The 17,890-nt window shown below is 48.8% G+C and overlaps 1 protein-coding gene across 4 annotated transcripts; it reads left to right on the forward strand.

Annotated features, from left to right (window-relative positions):
- The first annotated feature begins 414 nt into the window (after positions 1-414).
- Positions 415-16,968, forward strand: LOC122191824 (24-hydroxycholesterol 7-alpha-hydroxylase). 4 transcript variants are annotated; one of them, XM_042892224.1, is made up of 10 exons: positions 415-633; positions 1,640-1,789; positions 4,006-4,099; positions 5,706-5,804; positions 7,266-7,356; positions 8,109-8,242; positions 8,944-9,039; positions 11,408-11,509; positions 14,696-14,783; positions 15,731-16,260. In XM_042892224.1, the coding sequence occupies exons 1-10, from the start codon at positions 509-511 to the stop codon at positions 15,769-15,771; spliced, it is 1,020 nt and encodes a 339-aa protein (XP_042748158.1). In that variant the 5' UTR covers positions 415-508; the 3' UTR covers positions 15,772-16,260. The 4 variants fall into 4 exon arrangements, with proteins under 4 accessions (XP_042748158.1, XP_042748155.1, XP_042748157.1 ...); XM_042892221.1 differs by lacking the exon at positions 15,731-16,260 and adding an exon at positions 16,267-16,968 and having other exon boundaries at positions 417-633; XM_042892223.1 differs by having other exon boundaries at positions 417-633; positions 11,421-11,509.
- Positions 16,969-17,890: the final 922 nt, after the last annotated feature.

Below are 17,890 nucleotides of genomic sequence, written 5' to 3' on the forward strand. Positions count from 1 at the left end.
TTTACGTGGATCCTTCAGCCTTCCTATCCCTGCCAGACACGTCTGGTTGTACAGCTGAGACCCCTGGAGTCGCCACACTGAGCCTCTCCTTGCACGGCCAAGAGGACATGCTGTAACATGAAGACCCAAATCCTTTCTTTCTTGGTTTCATTTATTTTTCTTTTTTGATTCCATTGGCTTGTTAGGGTGTATCTGTCCAGCTGTGGGAGGTATGGGAGGAGACACGGCTGGCCATGTGGGCACTGAAGAGCAGGCAGGAAGGTGCTGTGTGGATGGACAGAGGCAGAGGGGCTCACTGAAATCCTGGCAGGGCCGGGAGGGAGGCTGCATGGAATCTCACTGCAGACAAATGAGGGTTCAGGCACTTGAGGCAGTCACAGATTACATGTGAGCACTTTCACTCTGCCATTTGCTGACTGCTTTACCTCCATCACGCTTCTGTTCCTTTTTGTCTGTAGTCTCTGTTCCCGCAGAAGCCTTCTATCAGAATCATGGCAGGCTGTACAGCATGATGAAGGGGAAAATGGGTCCCTCCAACGTGCACCTGTTCACAGGCACGCTGTGTAAGGAGCTGCATGAGCACATGGCGCACCTGGGCACTGCTGGCACGGGCGACCTCATGGAGCTGGTGAGGTGAGGACCTTCCCTCGTGTCTGCAGTGCGTGGAGCACAGGTGGCACCAGGAAGCACGTGGAGCTCGGGCTCTCAGCCCTTCGTGGCAGCAGCACAGCCCTTGGGTCACTGCAGTCAGCAGTGCTGTGGGTGCACAGAGCTCTGCATGCTCTCCCATCCCTGGTGCAGCCCTGGGGAACAGAACGTGCTGTGGCCACGGCTGATCAAACCCAGGTCTGATTGGCCTGAAGTGTAAAGAAGTGCTCGTGGATTATAAACTATAGGATCTGTAAGAGGCACCCATGGTAACTTTGTATTGAGTGTGACCTGTTTTTCTGACTCTGCTGGATGAGGTGGGGTAGAAGAATTAGAATGCAATGTCCTGGCTGAGTTTTATCTTGCTGGCTCAACGTTGCATCCATAGAGCCAGCAGGTGGCTCCATCTCCCTTGTGATCCGTAGAAAGGCATGAAAGTGAGAGGCATTGCCTGAAACACAGGGTTAGAAGTAGCTGGAACCAAGCAAAGACTTCCTGGTAAGGATTTTCTGGAGCACAGCAGTCCAGGTAAAGCGGTTTGGGAAGGGAGCAAGGAATCTGCAGGATGATGGAGGAGCACAAAGGGCAGGGGCAAGATGGAAGGAAGGCAAACAAGCATGGTGCAGTCCAGCAGAGCTGCGGCCAGAGGAGGGATTGCTGTGGGGTCTGGTTGCAGAAGGGGCTGTGCCAGGAGGCTGGCATGGCCAACCTGGAAGAAGGTGGCTGGTAATGGGAGCAAGGGGACCTCAGTGCCACCACTCAGGGAACCGAATGCCCACTGATGAAACCTGGCTATACTCGGGGCAGAGCCCGAGGTCTGTGCATCTCCCACCTCTGCGGAGATCTGTGAGAAGGGTCTGGTGAGGTGCAGATGTTGTGCCAGCACTGTGCTGTGTGCTGCACGAGGCTCAGCTGCAGCTCAGCGCCGTGTCCTGAGCTCCACGTGCTCCTCCTTCCCTGCCACTCTCTCAGGGCCATCTTGTCCTTGCAGGCACGTCATGTATCCAGCAGTGGTGAACACTTTGTTTGGGAAAGGCGTCTGCCCGACCAGCCAGAGCCAACTCAGGGAGTTTGAAGAACATTTTTGGAAGTATGATGAGGACTTTGAATATGCTTCTCAGATGCCAGAGTGCTTCCTGAGGTAACGGTAGAGTCTGTGCACGTGGTGTGCTGCATGCAGGCACCTTGATGGCTGTGATAGTAACACTTAGGGATCTTCTCCTCGAGGGGGATGTGCTGTCCTGTGGCAGGCTAGGCATGGACTCCAGTGCTGGTTCAGAATGAAGACATTTATTGTAGGTGCTCACAACCACCCATCAGACCAACCCTGTGAGTTTTCAACACGTAGCTTTTGCCTCACAAATCAACCATTTTCTGAGGTAGTTGCATTGCTTGATGCCAAGAGGTTGGCTGCGTTATCTGCAGTCCGGTTGCCTCTGTAGGCTTCAGTTGGGAGGATACCCAGGAGGTTGCTGTGCTTCCAAGAAGCAGCAGTAGATGCTGATGGTACAGGGAAGCTGGGCCTTATGGCTCTGGCTGGAACTCATTGCAGGCTGGCACCCGTGCAAACCTCTTCCCCTCCATTGTTTGTTTGTTCCAGCTGTGACTGATTTCTTTCATTCTGATGTAAATCAAAATGTTGCACAACAGCACAGATCACCTTTTATAAAAGAGTGAAATACAGGACATGTGGGATACAGTGCAATAAGGGGAAGAGGTGGATTATTGTTCTCCTTTTAAGAACCCATTTAAAATATGATAATCAACTGAAACGTGGCACAAACATCAGAGCATTTTCTTTTAGAGGTGCTTGTACTCCCCGCACTTCATTATTGGATTAAAAGCATACTTTGGAAGCTCACACTTCTTGAGCCTGGTCTGCTGGTTGGCGACCCTGCACATAGCAGGAGGTTGGAACTAGATGAGCATTGTGATCCTTTCCTACCCAGGCCATTCTGTGATTCTGTGGTTCTGTGACTTCAGTGTGACTCTAAAGCCAAAACACACCTGGTACACTTCATCTTCCAGACCACTGTCAGTTGTTTTACTTAAAAATGCATTAAGCATCTAGCTCAAATCTTAACCCAACTTGACCTCCAGCACTGAAATTCTTGCCATCAATGAAGCCTGAGATGGTCAGCTTTACACCAGGTTGAAGAGCAAGAGTATATGTAACCAGTGCCAATCAGGCTGGAATTATTCAAGGCCAGGCTGGATGTGGCTCTGGGCAGCCTGGGCTGCTGGTTGGCGACCTGCACACAGCAGGGGGTTGGGACTGGAGGAGTGCTGTGGGCCTTTGCATCCCAGGCCACGTTGAGATTCTGTGATCCTCATTAGCATTTTCTACAGCCATCTTTCCTAGCAGTATTTCCTGTGCCTTATCACTGGCCACCTGTTTGTCCAGGCTGTCTCAGTTTATCAGTGAACTGCATGGAAGGTTCACCTTGCCCCTGCTTTATGCTGGTAAATGAACGTTGGGTCTTAAGCTGCATCAGGGACCTTAAGAAAGGCACCAAGGGCTGTCATTGGATTGGTCTAAGGCCACAACATTCAGCTGTACTTGATCCATTGTGGCAGCCCCGAGCAAGGCTTCTGTACCAATGACTTGCAAAGGGCCCCCATTTGGTCTACGCAGATTCTCTGTTGCCTTTTGTTGTGCAGATTCTCTCCAACAGCCCATCCACATCATGTATTGAGAACTGGTTAAAATCAGTTGTGCAAGGTCTTGTAATCACGAGGACAAAAAGTGTAACTTCTCATCACAGAGCTCAACAGCTGGTACAAGGGGAGCCCAGCTCAAATTCAAGGACCACTTTTCTGAGCTCTTTTATTATTTGAAAGCTTGTACCTCCTGTCTCTCCTCTGGGACCCCTCTCTGTGCTTTCTCACACCTTGGCTTCTTGCTGCTGGTCTGACCCTGGGTTACACTGCTGCAGAGCTGACCTTGGGTAGAGGCAACCAGAACCCAAGGAAAGAGCTTGCAGAGCTCTCAGGGCCACAGCAACACCTTGAGTACCTCAGAGTCGCCTTCAGAGAGAACTGGGGATGCTCTGAAAATGAGGCTTTTATTTACTCAGAGATTGACTGAAGGGATCCAAAACCAAAAAGAAAACCTCAGGTGGAGCGACTGGAAGTTCAGGACTCTCAACCTGGCTGCAGGGTGAGCCCTGGCCAACAGAAAGGGTTCAGTGCTGCTCCTCCATCAGCCAGCACTGCTGCCCGGCACAGTGATGTTCATCAGCTGGCTGCTGCTATGGTGTTTTTGGAAGGAGACCAAGGAGTCCTTCTCATGCAAAAGGAAATGTTGGTTTGTGCTGCCTCGGTTAAGTGCTCCTTGCTTGTTGCTTTTCTTTACAGGAACTGGTCTAAATCCAAAAAATGGCTTCTAAAATTATTTGAGAAAGTAGTGTCAGATGCTGAAAGGACCAACCCTTCAGAGACCACATCCAAGGTAAACATCCGAGGCTCCGAAATAAGAGGACTTTGTTGTATATTCTGACTGAAGGAATGAAGGGCACTATTTAAGTACTGGAAGAAATACACCAGATGGGTCAGCTTTTATAGATACACATTAATTGTCCAGTAGTGCTGTTTCTTCCGTTAAGCCTTACTTTGTGAGCACTGCTGCTCCGTGTTGTTTGTCTCCTACAGTTCCAAGACTTTCAGATCCTGTGGGGAGTTTGAAGCCAAAGGGTTGGTGCTGTGACCCATCTGTCCTGGGTTCAGTGCTGCAGTTACAGTGAGCAGCTGAAGGAGAGGGAAGGGCCTCTTCATTGAAAGAGGTTTGGTTACATTAGGTTAGGTTAGATGTTAGGAGGAAGTTTTTCCCCCAGAGGGTGGTGAGGCAGTGGCACAGGTTGCCCAAGGAGGCTGTGGATGCCCCATCCCTGCAGGCATTCAAGGCCAGGCTGGATGTGGCTCTGGGCAGCCTGGGCTGCTGGTTGTTGACCTGCACACAGCAGGGGTTGGGACTGGAGGAGCGCTGTGGGCCTTTGCAACCCAGGCTGTTCTGTGATTCTGTGATTCTGTAATTCTATGATTCTATGATTCATTGCCTCTCGGGGGCACTGGGCTGTGCAATTTCAAAACCTTCCATGTACTATTTTTAAGCCTTGGTGTAGAGTGATTAGATCCTCCAGCAGCCAGATGAGCAGGAAAAAGGCAGATAAGTGGATTGGAAGACAAGTACCCTAAATATTGCTTGTGTCAGAATGGTGATAAGTCGTCCTGCTGGTTATTCTCCTGTGCCATGGCAGGAATGCTGCTGGTGTGGATGACAGGCTTGAGTGCAGGCTGGCCTGGGAGTTTCCATCTACCACATGGTTATAAAAGAGATCATTAAACAAACCATATTTTGGGGCAACTTCAAAAGCTTTGCACACCACGGTTTCATAAAATACATGAGAATAATGGAAAGAGACCAAGAGGGGAGGAGAGAGGACGGCAGGAATGGGACGTGCAGGGAGCAGGGGGCACAGACTCAGGGTCTTGGGTGGGCAGGAACTTTTGCTCTAAGCAAAAGCTGATGCTCAAACATTCTGAGGCTGCTGCAGCTGCAGGGAATGTTACACCATGAAGGCCACTGGTCGGGTCAGTAAGGAGCACCCAGAGCTGGGACTGCTGGCACTCAGACCCCCACTGATGGGCCATGGCAGGAGCAGCAAGAACGTCATTGCTCCTCATCCTGATGGTTCAGTCCGGGTCTTGGGTTCTTCAGAGGGCAGAAGTGGGGTGAGAATGATGTAGGAAGAATTTTTTCTTTGCCCCACACACAAACAATGATGGAATGTGGGAGAATAAGACCCCCTGAAAGCACTGAGGGAGTGGAGGTGGTGCACGTACTCACTGTGGCTCTCATGGCTTGGGTTTCCCTGGGCCCTCTGCCTACAAGAGAGGCTCACTTCCTCTTAGCAGCTGTCATTGCCATGCTTTGGGGCTGCTAACATCGTAACTAATGCTATTGCTTTGATGTTACCTCCTTGAATTCCACTAAGTCATCCCCTAAGCTACGTTTTAATGTATTTAGAGGAATACTTTGCATTGTTTATTTATGACAGACACTACTTCAGCACCTCCTGGATAACCTGCAAGGAAAACATCTGGCTCCCAACTACGGTCTCCTGATGCTCTGGGCCTCCCAAGCAAATGCTGTCCCTGTGAGTAGCTGGGTGGGAGCAAGGCCTTTCCTGCTTGGAAGCCTGCACTGGGGAGCACAGTGCTTAACTCCAGGTCACTGTGCTGTGTGTATTCCAGGAAGGGATTATCACACCCACCTACATCACCACAAATACACCCAGGTTGCAATGTCACAGAGGCAGTGACAGGAAAAGTTCGTCCTGTATTTTTCCTAGATCATAATGTCCTGCATTGTAACCTACAGGAGCTATTAAGCTGCTAAGGTCAGAATCTTAAGCTATGAAAAGCATTTAACTTCATTTTGGAACACTGTATTATAACAAACACTGTATTTTAAATATTCTGTGTAAAGTGCATCGAAAGCATGAAGTAGGGTAACTTGGCCCCTGTGTAAAACCAGAGTGATTGAGGTGGTTGTGCTGCAGGAGTGCAGCCACGAATTCAAGGCCAGGCTGGATGTGGCTCTGGGCAGCCTGGGCTGCTGGTTGGCGACCTGCACACAGCAGGGGTTGGGACTGGAGGAGCACTGTGGGCCTTTGCAACCCAGGCCATGCTGGGATTCTATGATTCTATGAATGCCAGTGCTGTGTCAGGAGAAGAAAAGCAGTAGTTTGATGTTTCTGCCTCTTCAGTTCTGTCTGTGCTGGGAATGGATGTGACAGATAATGATGGAGGCTGTGCTAATGAGATCAGTGCATCTAACACGGCTGATTCTGACCAAAGCCACTTACTGGAAGTGCTCGGATGAGAATTCTGTAGTGGGAGAGCCGTCCTTTATTTGCTGTGACTGTGAGGCTCTTTCAGTTGTGGTACAGCTGTGATTTAGAAGATGCAGTGAGATACTTTTGTCTGTACTCCCAAAGGGGTACCTGCAGCTTTTGTGGGTTGGCTGCAGCCTGCCCTGAAGGGATGTGGTCCATTTCAGTGGGATTTCTGCAGATCCACATGTCGGAATAAGGGAGAGGCACGGCCTGCTGCCCGTTATCAGGATAACTGGCATTCCTTCCATAATGCTATCATGACTTCCTTCTGTAATATTCAGCTCTAAATAGACCTGCAGATATTTCGCTGTTTCTCAGAATAGTCACAAGGCTCTGGTGAGTGGAATGAGGAAAAAAGGCCTTTCACCTTCCAAGGGGATGGTTGAGAAGAAACTCTTTTATCCGAAACAACTCTGCTGATTTAGTAATTGGTTTTAACACCTCGATACTTGAAATTAATGAGAGGATTCTGTGTTTCTAAGCTCAAAGCCGCACACATAATGCTCAGTGGAGATCTGTACACAGCAGATGGACAGACCTAATCTGCCAGGGTCTGAGCCCTTGGCTGTAGATCTGTATGGGAAGCACAGCTCCCCCTGTGCCCCAGCCACGGGAGGCACCTCAGAAAATTGTAGATGTTTTCTCTTTCCTCTCATAGCTACAAAGATGTTGTGATTCTGTTCTGTATTCCGGAGCTAAAATACTCTCATCTCTGTTTAGATTGCATTCTGGACCCTTGTTTTCATACTCTCTTATCCTACGGTTTACAAGAAAGTCATGGAAGACCTGGCTTCTGTTTTTGGCAGTGCAGGTAATGATTCAGATCATGGCCTTTGAAACTCAGCATGGTGGCTCCACGTTGGCCCAGCACGCAGCACAGTGGGCAATGGCTGGGAATAGTGGTTGCTGATAAGGACACTACCAACACCACGAGGTCCAGCTCTGCCTGTTCAGCCTGTGCTCACGACTTATTTTTAAGCAAAAGCACTCTTGATGTTAGTAAGAGAAGGCAGAAGAGCCATATGTACTCGCCTCTTCATTCTGCACCAATTATTTAGGCCTAGTTTGTTTTTTCCATGCTTCTGTGGTAGGGTCAGATGAGACCTTTCAGTTCAGTTTGGCCCCTTAGAATCACCACAGAGTCACCAAGGTTGGAAAAGACCTCCAAGGTCATCCAGCCCAACCACCCACCCACCACAGCATTCCCCACCAAGCCACATCTCTCAGTCCCACATGGCTCAGGAGCAGCTCCAGGGTCAGCGCCCCACCGCAGTGCTGGGCAGCCCATTCCAGCCCGTTCCTCTTCTGATCAATGCCATAACTACAGCTACCTTAGAGTTACTAAATTACTTTCGAAGGCTCTTCTTACCAGTGTTGGACTCAAATTGTTCAGATCTTGCTCTCTTTATTCACTTGGAAATAGAAAGGAAGGTTCTGGATGAAAACAATGTCCTGAAGGCTCGAGGTATTCTGTCAGAAGGTCCAAAGCCACACATCAGCAGGTTTCAAAACAAGTGTGAAATGGCGTTTTAACGTGAAGTCTTCTTTCTCACACCCCAACAGGTAAGGATGACATAGAAGTCTCTGAAGAGGACCTGAAGAACCTCCCTTATGTTAGGTGGTGCACTTTAGAAGCCATACGGCTGAGGTCTCCAGGTGCAATCACCAAGAAAGTAATAAAACCAATCAGAATTCAGGTGAGCAGCAGGGTGTTGGTTGGCTTTGGGTGCTGGGTGGGTTTGGTTTGGTTCTGGTTTGTTTTTGTTGTTTTGTTTTCTTCAGAGGATGCTTTATGATTCTTCCAGAAAGGCCCCTCTGATGGATGTAGGGAATGGGAACCATACCCAACAAATGTATGAGGAGGGACCACAACGTTGTAAGGGCTGCAGCCCCTCTTCTGTTTGTCCCCTTCATTGTCACGCAGATAAGAAAGTGCCTGCATTCAGGGCTGTGACAAATGAGTGTCTGAGGGAAAAACACCCCCCTCAAGGAAATGGCACTCACTGCCACTCTGTGGCCCAATGAAGCCCCATAGAGTCTGCTGTCCTGCAAGGCTTTCTGTGAATTCCTTTTTGTTCCGAAGGAAGCGTCTAAGGAAAGATGCAGAAGGACTAAAATGACACAGTTACATCAAGATGTGGGAAAGACAGAAATGAGGTTTCTGTTACTTGCACTGCTGACAATCTGGGTTAGGACAAAAGGTGTCTTTCCACATTCTCCCCATTTGGGCCTCCCTGATGGGAGAGGGGCACAGCACAAAGCATCAGACATGAAATGCCCACTGTGGCTTTGCCACCTTCCCAAACCTTCTGCCAGGACCTTCTGCTGATGGAGGAGAATGTAAGCAAGGACTGCTTTGTTAGCTGATTTTCTCTTTGTTTTCTTTTCTCCCTTTCAGAGTTTCACCATCCCTGCAGGTGACATGCTGATGTTGTCTCCATATTGGCTGCACAGGAATCCAAAATATTTTCCTGACCCAGAAATGTTCAAACCTGTAAGATGTCCCTCATAATATGGGGATTTTGCAGTCTGATCTCTTGTTCACCTGTTATACCACAAAAGCATCTGACCACGCTGGCTTCAGGTTGGGTGCTTTCCCTCCTCTGAGCAGTGTTCTCATGTGCAGAGATGTGTGAACCTGATGAGGTTCAACACGGCAAAGTGCAGTTTGGCACTTGGGCCGGAGGAATCGCAGGCATCCACACAGACTGGAAGGAGCGGTGCTTGAGAGCAGCCCTGCAGAGAAGGACCTGGGGGTCCTGATAGATGTAAAGATGAACGTGAGCCAGCAGTGTGCCTTTGTGGCTCAGAAGGCAAATGGTGTCCTGGGCTCCATCAGCAGAGGGGTGACCAGCAGGGACAGGGAGGTGATCGTCCCTCTCTGCTCTGCTCTCGTGAGGCCCCATCTGCAGCACTGCGTCCAGGGCTGGGGGCCCCAGTAGAAGAAAGACAGGGAGCTGTTGGAGAGGGTCCAGAGGAGCCACAGAGATGATCAGGGGGCTGCAGCACCTCCACTACAAAGACAGGCTGAGGGAGCTGGGCTTGTTCAGCATGGAGAAGAGAAGCTGCGGGGTGACCTCAGTGCAGCCTGCAGTACCTAAAGGGAGCCTGCAGACAGGAGGGGAGTCAGCTCTTGGAAAGGGGAGATGGCAGCAGGGCTGCTATGAAATGTGGAGGTTGGTGGCCCTGCCTGTGGCAGGGAGGTTGGAGCTTCGTGATCCTTGAGGTCCCTTCCAACCCTGGCCATTCTGTGATTCTGTGTATGGGCAGAGGGCCCTGCAGGCACAGCCAGGGCTTTGAGGCTCAGGTTTATGTCTCAGATAATACCACACTACCTCATGTCACTCTGCTCCTGACTCAAAGCCCACTGTGGATGAACACCACTGACTTCACTGTTGAAACAACATCCAATAGCCCCGCTCCCTGGCTCTTGTACAGCTTATCTTTGTGTTTCTTTGTGGTTCTTCGGCCCTTCCAGTCAGATGATTTCTGGTCGGTATATTAATTTAGCAGCTCATCTCGAGTTTCTTGCTGATTATTCCACCCCAGGTGGCCATGTGGGCAGGCTTGGAGCTGCTCTTTTTAGCACCATCCGCTGTAGAACATTTGTCTTTTTTTAGAAATACATCAAGGAGTAATTGAAACAAAATTCCCCCTGTGGCCAGCTCTTCACCCATTCAAAATCCCTCTCAGCAGTTCCTGCCTCTCTGAAACCCTGCACAGAAACTCTGATGCAGCAACTTATCTCTCTAATAACACTTTATTGCTGAAAACAAGGTCGCTTGTTTAGAAGTTCGTTCCTTTCCCCATAGGAATGGGGCAGCTGCCCTTGGACGTTGCTTTGTTTCATCACCGCTGAGATCTTTGTCCTGCTTTTAATGGATTTTGGTGTGAACAGATTTCCTGTTCAGAAAGCTCTGAAGAGCTGAAGCTGTATAAAAATCCCAAATAAACAGACATAGGATTCTGTCTTCTCGAAGGGCTCCAGCAGAAGCGATAGCTGCAAAAAGCTTAGCAGGTGTTACTGGAAGGCTTCACTGGAGTTGTGCTGAGCTTCTGGGGGCTGCTCTGCTTGTCACCCAACGGTCAAGCAATGCACTTCTGCCAGTGTCAGCCCACCTCAGCTGCAGCCTGGCTGCTCTGCTGTTCCTTTCCTCCTGCAGCGGCTCAGGCAGGAACCAGCAGCCCTCTGGGCGCAGGGGCTCTTTTTGCTGCCATTGCCAAGAGTGTATTTTGTCACCCAGTAGCTCATCCCTGAGAACGGGGTGGTGTAATCTTTCCCTTCCCCTTGTGTGACATAAATACACCTTGGGTTTGTTGATGTGTAACCGGTGTGTAACAGAGGCTGTGATGCCCCGTCCATCCCTGCAGGTGTTCAGGTTGGATGGGGCCCTGGGCAGCCTGGGCTGCTGTGAAATGGGGAGGTTGGTGGCCCTGCATGGCACAGGGAGGTTGGAGCTCAGTGATCCTTGAGGTCCCTTCCAACCCAGGCCATTCTGTGATTCTAACATGTGGGACGTGCTTTGTGGGAAGGCGCTGCCTGGAGCTCACATCTTCATTGGCATTTCAGTAACTCAAGCAGCAGGTTTAGAGAAATAGGGATGTTGAGGAAGATGCTTTGTAGGGGTGATTTTGAGAACCCTTCCGGTATTTGGAGGGTCTCGGTGTGTTTCACATGGGACCCTTGCTTGTTTCCCTGAGTCACTGCTGGCTTTTGAGGCAGACTCCTACAGTACCAGGTTGAAGGCAAAAAATGGCATTGGTGCAATTTGGGATGGAGGATTAGCTGTTCAAGGTCATTTTTAGCCTGGAGAAATAAAGTTGAGCTTTATTTATATAAGTCTGATTTGGAAAAAAAAAAGTTTCTTCCCACAGGATCGTTGGAAAGAGGCAAATTTAGAGAAGAATGCTTTCTTGGACGGCTTTGTGGCATTTGGAGGAGGGAAGCATCAGTGTCCAGGAAGGTCAGTGAAACAGCTGGGGTTTATTTATTCCCAATCCCTGCAGAGAACAACCCTCCCGTGCTGGGCTCCTCTTACACTTGGAGATAGGCTGTTCTCATTGTTTCGCTTTGTCAGTGCTCTGACGTTCAGCACTATCTGGACTTTATTTAGATTAATTTGAAAGTGGCTTCTTTCCTGGAACAAAACAGGTGAAGCCGCAGTGTAAAAGCAGAACCTGAGATAAGTGGCCCAAGGGATGCTGCTCAGTGAGAGTCAGCCTAACCCTGCTGCTGCTGAGGCCCCTTTACGTCAAGGGAGAGTTGTTCCACTTACAGACATGCTGGTTTACAGACACGGGCTTTAAGGTGCCACAGGGCACTTCCAAACAAAGAACGTTGCTCTGCACTGACACTCTCTATCCGTCCTCCGCCATCTTTGCTAATCTTCAAACGTCTTGAATGGTTCCTCTCTGTTTAAAGCCCTTGCGTTTGCATTACGGCCCACACAACTGTATGATGGCTTAAATTGCAGATCCTGCCTCTGTTCCTTCCTCCAGCAATGCCAGCCTCAGTGCTTCCTGCATTCCTTCTGCTGTTTTCTCTGTGGTCCCTCTTCCTGGAATGAGTCCCAAGGAACCAGCTGCTCCATGTTTCTGTGTTAAAACATCCCTGTGCTCATTTCTCTGCCTTCAAAACCCAATCTTCTCTAGGCAGCAAATAAACAAGAATCCTCAAGAGAAGTCAGTTGAACTCAAGAGTCCTATGTGGAGCGAGGAAACCAGAGGATGTTGTAAGGGAAGCGTGTTCTTGAGTCTGCACCCTGTATCAGGCTGGGCATGAGCATCAGGTAGACTTTGTGAAGGCATTGCACATGTAAGCAATGTGAGTAAAGCTGTTCAGGCTTGGCAGAGGAAAGTGCCCACTCACTGCTGTACCTCCCCAGCTTGTACAATGTTCCTGAGCTGAATGTAGCACAGCCTCACTGGCAGCAAAGGCAACAGCCATGTCCACAGCAGGCACCCACAGGGCACAGCGTGCTGCCCTGCTTCTTTATAACATGGGCCTTTGTCTTTGATCTGGCTGATCTCTGGGCTCTGACAGTATCTCTAAAGTAAGTTTGGGGTGAAAATGAAAATGACAGTGTCACTGTATAGGCAATAGGTGGAGAATCACTTCTGACAGATGCTGTCCTTGCAGCCACACGGTGACACCTCTGCACCTTTTAGTAGTAATTCTGAGAGAGTAACGTGGTGGCCCTGGAAGAAAGGACATTGAATCAAGGATGTGTCTGGATCTCAGGTTGCAGATTTCCATGGCATAACTGAATCAAATAATGATATTTCAAGTTTAAGATGAGTTTTCATTTAATTCACTGCTGGCATTTGTAAATAAGTGCACCAAATATTTAGCTTTACTCCTCGCATTGCAAAAGCTCATCATGAAATTCAAAGCTAGTGCAATCGAACTGAAAGCTACAAAATGACTTGTTAAATATCCTAGCAAAGTGCTGTGGGAAGAGCTCCCAGAAAACCATTTCTGAACCTAAGGGAAAAGGTTTGATGTCCCTAAACCTGCAGTGGGACTTCTGTCTGACCAGGAGAGCTCTGCGGGTGCGGCTGTGCTTATCTCACATACATGTGTCTGTTGTCTCTGATCTTCTGCTGACATTATAAACCCTTCAGCACTAGAGGTGCCATTTCATTCTCAGGCTCTGTTTGCTGCAGGATCTCAATGCCTGGGTGCCAGCACCAACAGGTATGTAGCGGTGTGCTGGGGACAAGATTCCAGAAAGTGCATCTTTGTCAAACCTCCTTGGCACTAAATAGAACAGGACTCAGAGCTTTTAGGGGAAAGCTGCTCGAGCACCCAAGAATATGAAGGACAAATGGGAACTAAAGGGCATTCTGCTGCAGGAGAGCTCATGGATTCTGACTGGGATGTGGCCAGGAGGAGAGGGGACCTCAGCCGTCTGTTAGCATCCTTGTGCCTCAGCATCTCTGCAGACAGGAGGAATGGCAGCCTGTCTGCAGCAGCACTGTGCAGTCTCGTGGTGGGATGCAGAGGCAGGACTTCAGGCGCAGCAGCACCAAGCAAGGACTGCAAGGAAGCCGCCTTGGTACAGTGCTGCTGGCATGGAGTTTGGGCTGGGAAGTCCTGCCTGACCGGAGCTCATTTCCGTTCAAGTATCTCTGCTCTGCATTCCTCTGAGCTCAAGGTCACCAAAAGCACCCAATCTCAAGGTACTACAATGTAAAACCACAGGGATAATTTGGTTCTCAAGCTGTGTCAAAGCAAGCAGGCATCTTCTCACTGCAGAGCGCTGGGCAGTGCAGTGTGCACATCTGAATGGTTCTGCAGGAGCTGCCTTGGCTCCCATGGGGCTTATTAGCTTCCTCTTCACACCTACCAGGCCAAAGCCAGGCTGACACTGTGTGCAGTCATGCTCTCTTCTCCCCAGTGAGCTTCCCAATAGGTGTTTTATTCAGCAGTTCTCACATACTGGAAAATAAACTGTGTAGAAGAGCAAGGTAATATTCCTATTTTAAGCAGCTCTTTAAGACGTATGTCTGACTCCTGCAGTGAGTAATCCCATGAGCTGGCATAGGTAGAGCTGGTGGCTGAATGGAGGATGTTCTTGTACATAGCAGCATTTAAAAATAACAGCTGGGCAGAGTTCACCTGCAGTTACTGCTGCAGTGTGGCTGGCTGAGAGCTTTGTGAGCGTGCTGCAGACACACATCGTGCCCTTGGGTTTATCCTGCATTTGAACACTGACGCACTGAGCACCAACTCCTGCTGTCACATCTACTCTGATGTCACCGGGCTCCCAGCTGTATGGCACGACTTTATATAGCACAATTAGTCATAGAGCCTCTTCTATATTTGACTGTCTGCTCAGTCCTAGGGAGTTATTTCAAATCAGTAAGTCTTAGAAGAACATCAATGTTTACACAGTGGAAAAAGCCCCTGATGGCAAGGAGTTGTTGTGAAATGGGCTGTCGGAAGCTACGGCTGCTCTGAAGTGTCCCCAGGCAGAAGGGATGGCCACCATGTTTGCATTCTTCACTGCACAGCATTTTTTTCTGCTGAAGATAAATGCACACTGAGGCATGGAATGCAAGATGTGCAAGAGGCAGCATGCTGCTTGTCTGATAACACGTGTGAGCTGCAGGATGGACACCCAGTGCTCTTCTCCCTTCTCTTGCAGATGGTTTGCTATCATGGAAATCCAGTTGTTCGTTGTGCTGTTCCTGTACAAATACCAATTTGTTCTTTTGGATGCAGTACCAAAGGAGGTAAAAGATCTGTGCCTTTTTCTGGCATTCCACATCTTTAATTCCTTTATGCACTGGGCTCAGATGAACGACCGTTCTCAACTGAGTTTATGTGTAATGAAGCAGAATGCTTTGAGGGGCATTTGAAAACATACAATCAATAATTTGATCTTAATTTTTATTCAGGAAACGCAGAGCAATTCCAGCAATGCAATGGGACTGTGATGTTTATACAAGTGCACCTATGAGAGCATTTTATCTCGTCGTTGCCTAAGCATTACAGGAGGTTTTACAATTTCTGCCACTCACAGCAGCAATGAATTACACAGTTAGATTATTGGTACCTGAAGCAGGCATTAAATGAGAGGCAGCATCTTAGGGACGTGGCTCAGTGGGCATGGTGGTGATGGCTGACAGCTGGGCTAGATGATCTTAGAGGTCATTTCCAACCTTAATGATTCTATGATTCTTTGATTCTGTCATAACCTGTGCTCTTCTGCTCCACACTGAGTGGGGGAAGAGAACCAAACAGAATCACAGAATCCCAGCATGGCCTGGGTTGCAAAGGCCCACAGCGCTCCTCCAGTCCCAACCCCTGCTGTGTGCAGGTCGCCAACCAGCAGCCCAGGCTGCCCAGAGCCACATCCAGCCTGGCCTTGGATGCCTGCAGGGATGGGGCATCCACAGCCTCCTTGGGCAACCTGTGCCAGTGCCTCACCACCCTCTGGCTCAAAAACTTCCTCCTCATATCCAACCCAAACCTCCCCTGTCTCACTTTAAAACCATTCCCCTTGTCCCATCACCACCCACCCTCACAAACAGCCGTTCCCCTCCTGTTTATATGCTCTCTTTGAATACCGGAATAGGGTAAGAATGAAGGAACAACCATGACACAGAGGGGTTTTACTGTAAAGAAAGAGTGGCATGGTCACTTCTTTCAGCTGTAATTCCCTTCCTCATTTGCACAGTGTCCCTTTCCAAAGCCGTGGTTCTCACAAACCTGCTGTGAAGAGAACCTGCCTGCTGTCACAGCCTGAACAGGGACACGTGCCCTGCAGCTAAACTGGCAAAGAGAAGAAGAAGGAGTTAAAAGTGTCCTGGGCTTTGTGACATTGCCCTTCAGGCTGGATGTTGAAGAATCCTTGAAGAATGTGAGAGGTTGCTCTCAAGCAGTACTAGACAGCCCACCCACAGTAAGGAGGAAGGTTGGCTCTTCCTGCCTGGTGCTGACTGACATCTTCACCCACCCAGGCGTTACGGTGGTGAATACACTCCAAACCATTGGGGTTTTTAAGATCTCATGTCCTCCTCTGCCACAGGAACTGGAATAGAAGTAGAAAGTAAAGCCCTTTTCAGCTACTCCAGTGGAGCCAAGAAATATTTCAGTATTTGGTCTTGTTTCTAAGACAAAAGCTCTAAGAATATGTTTATGTATAAATATTAAAGCAAGATGATAATTCCGTTAACTGAACTGAATAAAGTGTTTCTGTCAATCTCTTTGCAGAGCCCTTTGCATTTGGTGGGGACACAGCAACCCCTGACACCATGCCGGGTCCAGTATAAAGGCTGGGAATGAAGGGAGCCCAGTACTGACTTACCTTTCTTTGCCTGGATGAACGAACTGCTGAGCTGCTTCTCTGCTCTCTGTATTCAGACAAGTTCTCTGCTGTTACAGTCCTTAATCCCAGCTTTACATTGTGTACATGCTCTGCATTGCAATAAGCCATGACAACTCAGTCTTACCTATGGTCTTCTTCCCAGTTGCCTACCTCTGGTACTGCAAAATGAAGCTGTCCTGCCAAATGAGTCACAGTCTAACTGATAGGCTGCACTCACCAACCAGACCTTCAGGACACAAAACTGCTACGTCTGAAAATCCTGCAAGGAAGTGTTGCCAGAGGCAGCAGAAAAGCAGGTTCCTCTTTCCTGCAGGTGTCTTCAAGCCAAGGCCAAAGCTGCAAGCATGAGAAGCAGCTGGGATGCTGTTCCACTGGAGCACCTTCCATGGCTGCTGAGTTTGGTTTGCTCAGAACTGGTCCTGGCATGAATACACAGTGAAAGCTTGATGGTGGTGCTGGCTGCAGTGCAGAGCGATGGCAAGAAACGCCATTGCTCTTCATTAGTTTGGTGGTCTAGAATTGGGAACCTTTTTATTTGTAACATGATTTACAGAGCACATTAATAAATCTAAAACTATTCAGTTCTATGAGGAGTATCTGGTAAACGTTCAAGGAAACTCTCAAGTAAATAAGTTCAGATACCAACACTTTAACTGCTGTCAGATTTCATGTACAGCAATAGCAGACATGTATTTTTAGTCTTCTAAGTAAAGATTATTCATCGTTTTATAAGTGCTTGCAAAAAAAGCCACTCCAATGGCCTTTGGGCAGTGGTAGGTATGGGAATAACATCCATAGGAAAATAACACAGGATATAATTCATTAACTCAGTTATGGATACTACAGTTTAACAATACCTGCTCTTGACAGCCAGAGAAGCCAAACAAGAATGTGAATTAGAGTGGCTTTGTGACTCTCCCTCTGAAATCCCAGCACTGTGTGACTGCCCTGTCGTCAGTGGCAAAAACCATGTGGGGTGGATTAGTAGTGTGGTAGTCAGGTGATAGAGCTGAACGGGGCCTTCTACCTGGAAATAATTCAAAAGCTTCGGGGAGAGGGAAGTCCAGCACTACCACTGGGACAGGGTCAAACAGATGTTGAAAGCTCATGGAAAGGCCAGGTTGGATGGGGCCCTGGGCAGCCTGGGCTGCTGTGAAATGGGGAGGTTGGTGGCCCTGCCTGAGGCAGGGGGTTGGAGCTCCGTGATCCTTGAGGTCCCTTCCAACCCGGCCATTCTGTGATTACAATCACCTACACACAATTGGACGAAGAGCTTTTAAATCAGTATTTTTCAGATGTCTGTCCAGTCTGCTTTTAAAAATGGCAGTGCTGAAGTTCCGAAGCGATTGTTCCTCTCACTGACTGAAGGCTTCCCTGCAGGTCGATGGGGGTCACAATGAGCTTTTTATTCATGCTACTTGCTGTATGGAGCAGGAGGCTTTAAACCCAAAGAGAAAAAAGGGCCTGTCTTTGTGTTTCTCTCTCCTATATGAAGTATGGATGTTAAAG

The sequence above is a fragment of the Lagopus leucura genome, unplaced genomic scaffold, assembly GCF_019238085.1.
Source record: "Lagopus leucura isolate 7727_CA_CO unplaced genomic scaffold, USGS_WTPT01 109-4_obj-0_obj, whole genome shotgun sequence".
Lineage (NCBI taxonomy): Eukaryota > Metazoa > Chordata > Aves > Galliformes > Phasianidae > Lagopus > Lagopus leucura.

Coding starts and splice junctions, on each gene's coding strand:
- LOC122191824 (XM_042892221.1), top strand. CDS start 509: ATGATGAAGGGGAAAATGGGTCCCTCCAACGTGCACCTGTTCACAGGC. Junction 1,790..4,005: donor ATGCCAGAGTGCTTCCTGAG/GTAACGGTAGAG, acceptor TTTTCTTTACAG/GAACTGGTCTAAATCCAAAA. Junction 4,100..5,705: donor CTTCAGAGACCACATCCAAG/GTAAACATCCGA, acceptor TATTTATGACAG/ACACTACTTCAGCACCTCCT.